The sequence below is a fragment of the Bombus pyrosoma genome, linkage group LG14, assembly GCF_014825855.1.
Source record: "Bombus pyrosoma isolate SC7728 linkage group LG14, ASM1482585v1, whole genome shotgun sequence".
In the NCBI taxonomy this organism is placed as follows: Eukaryota; Metazoa; Arthropoda; class Insecta; order Hymenoptera; family Apidae; genus Bombus; species Bombus pyrosoma.
In genome coordinates this window covers 11,403,011-11,404,421 of record NC_057783.1, presented here as the reverse complement: position 1 = coordinate 11,404,421, position 1,411 = coordinate 11,403,011, and the positions used below count along the sequence as shown (strand labels likewise).

At 36.1% G+C, this 1,411-nt stretch overlaps 1 protein-coding gene across 1 annotated transcript in view; it reads left to right on the top strand.

The window, feature by feature from the left end:
• The window catches only part of LOC122575005, a 24,095-nt gene extending 22,684 nt beyond the window's left edge, over positions 1 to 1,411 (top strand). The window contains exons 2-3 of the mRNA XM_043743304.1: positions 3 to 220; positions 618 to 1,411. Coding sequence (XP_043599239.1) covers positions 3 to 220; positions 618 to 683 — 284 coding nt within the window. The 3' untranslated portion in view covers positions 684 to 1,411. The remainder of the gene's footprint in view (positions 1 to 2; positions 221 to 617) is intronic.

Below are 1,411 nucleotides of genomic sequence, written 5' to 3'. Positions count from 1 at the left end.
AGGTACAACGGAGAATGATACAACATTGATAGCACATAACGAACCAAACATTATAAGCGGAAACATTAATCCTCAAGGTTACCGAAGCTATGCGCAAGTAACCCAAAACATTAGCCAAGCAACGCTTAATCAGAATCAAAGCAAAAATATCGAAGACGCTACAGAAATCAAAGAAATGCTAAAACAATCCATTAAAAGTACAGAGATGCTAGGAAAAATGGTAAGTGAATTAAACACAACACTAAGGAACAAGTACAACAAACAACAATCATGTTACAATTACTCACAAACTTGCTAAGTAAAAAATAGAGTGGAACATGAAAATGGCAGCCTGGAACTCCAATGGCTTGCAACAGCGAGCCCACGAAACTAAAACATTCTTGTATAAAAATAATATTGATATACTACTTGTCTCAGAAACACATTTCACTCTAAAAAGTTACATGAAAATACCGTATTACACTATCTACGACACCAAACACCCCTCAGGTAAAGCACATGGAGGAACTGCAGTAATAATAAAAAATGACATCAAGCATCACCTACATAGTCAAGCAAATCAAGAACACTTACAAGCAACCACTGTCACAATACAAACCAATGACAATTACTTCCAGATATCAGCAGTATATGCACCATCGAGACACAAAATGACGCTTAAAAAATGGGAAGAGTACTTATAATCCTTAGGCGACAAATATATCGCAGCAGGAGACTTTAATGCGAAGCACACGTTATGGGGTTCGAGAATTAATACACCGAGAGGCAGAATACTAGTAAAATATATTAGAAACAGCAACCTCAACGTACTGTCTACAGGAAGACCAACGTACTGACCGACAGACCTCAATAAAACACCTGACCTGTTAGATTTTGCAGTAACAAACGGATTAAGTGTAAGTAAATTAAAAATAACAACCAGCCTTGAGCTTAACTCCGACCACACACCAATTATATTAGAATATACAGGCAAACCACTACTTTATAACAAGTCAGAGTCATTTTGCAATAAAACCACCAATTGGCAAATTTTTAAAGAGCTAATCGAAAACAAAATCAATTGCAATATCTCATTGAAAACACCTGAACACATTGAGCAGGCAGTAGCAACTCTGACAGAAATAATACAGGAAGCTGCGTGGGCAACCACCACCTATAAATTAAATAGCAGGCAAACAAAAATTATTCCGCAGGACATTCTAGATAAAATTGGGGAAAAAAGAAAAGCGAAATCAAAATGGCAAAAACAGAGAACACGAGAAAACAAGAAAAACTTAAATAAACTTACAAAGGAATTAAAGAATAAATTAAGGGAACTTCATAATAGCGAATTCTCAAAATTCATCGAATCACTATCCGCGCATGAGAATACCAACTACTCCCTATGGAAAGTCACCAACAAAGTGAAGAA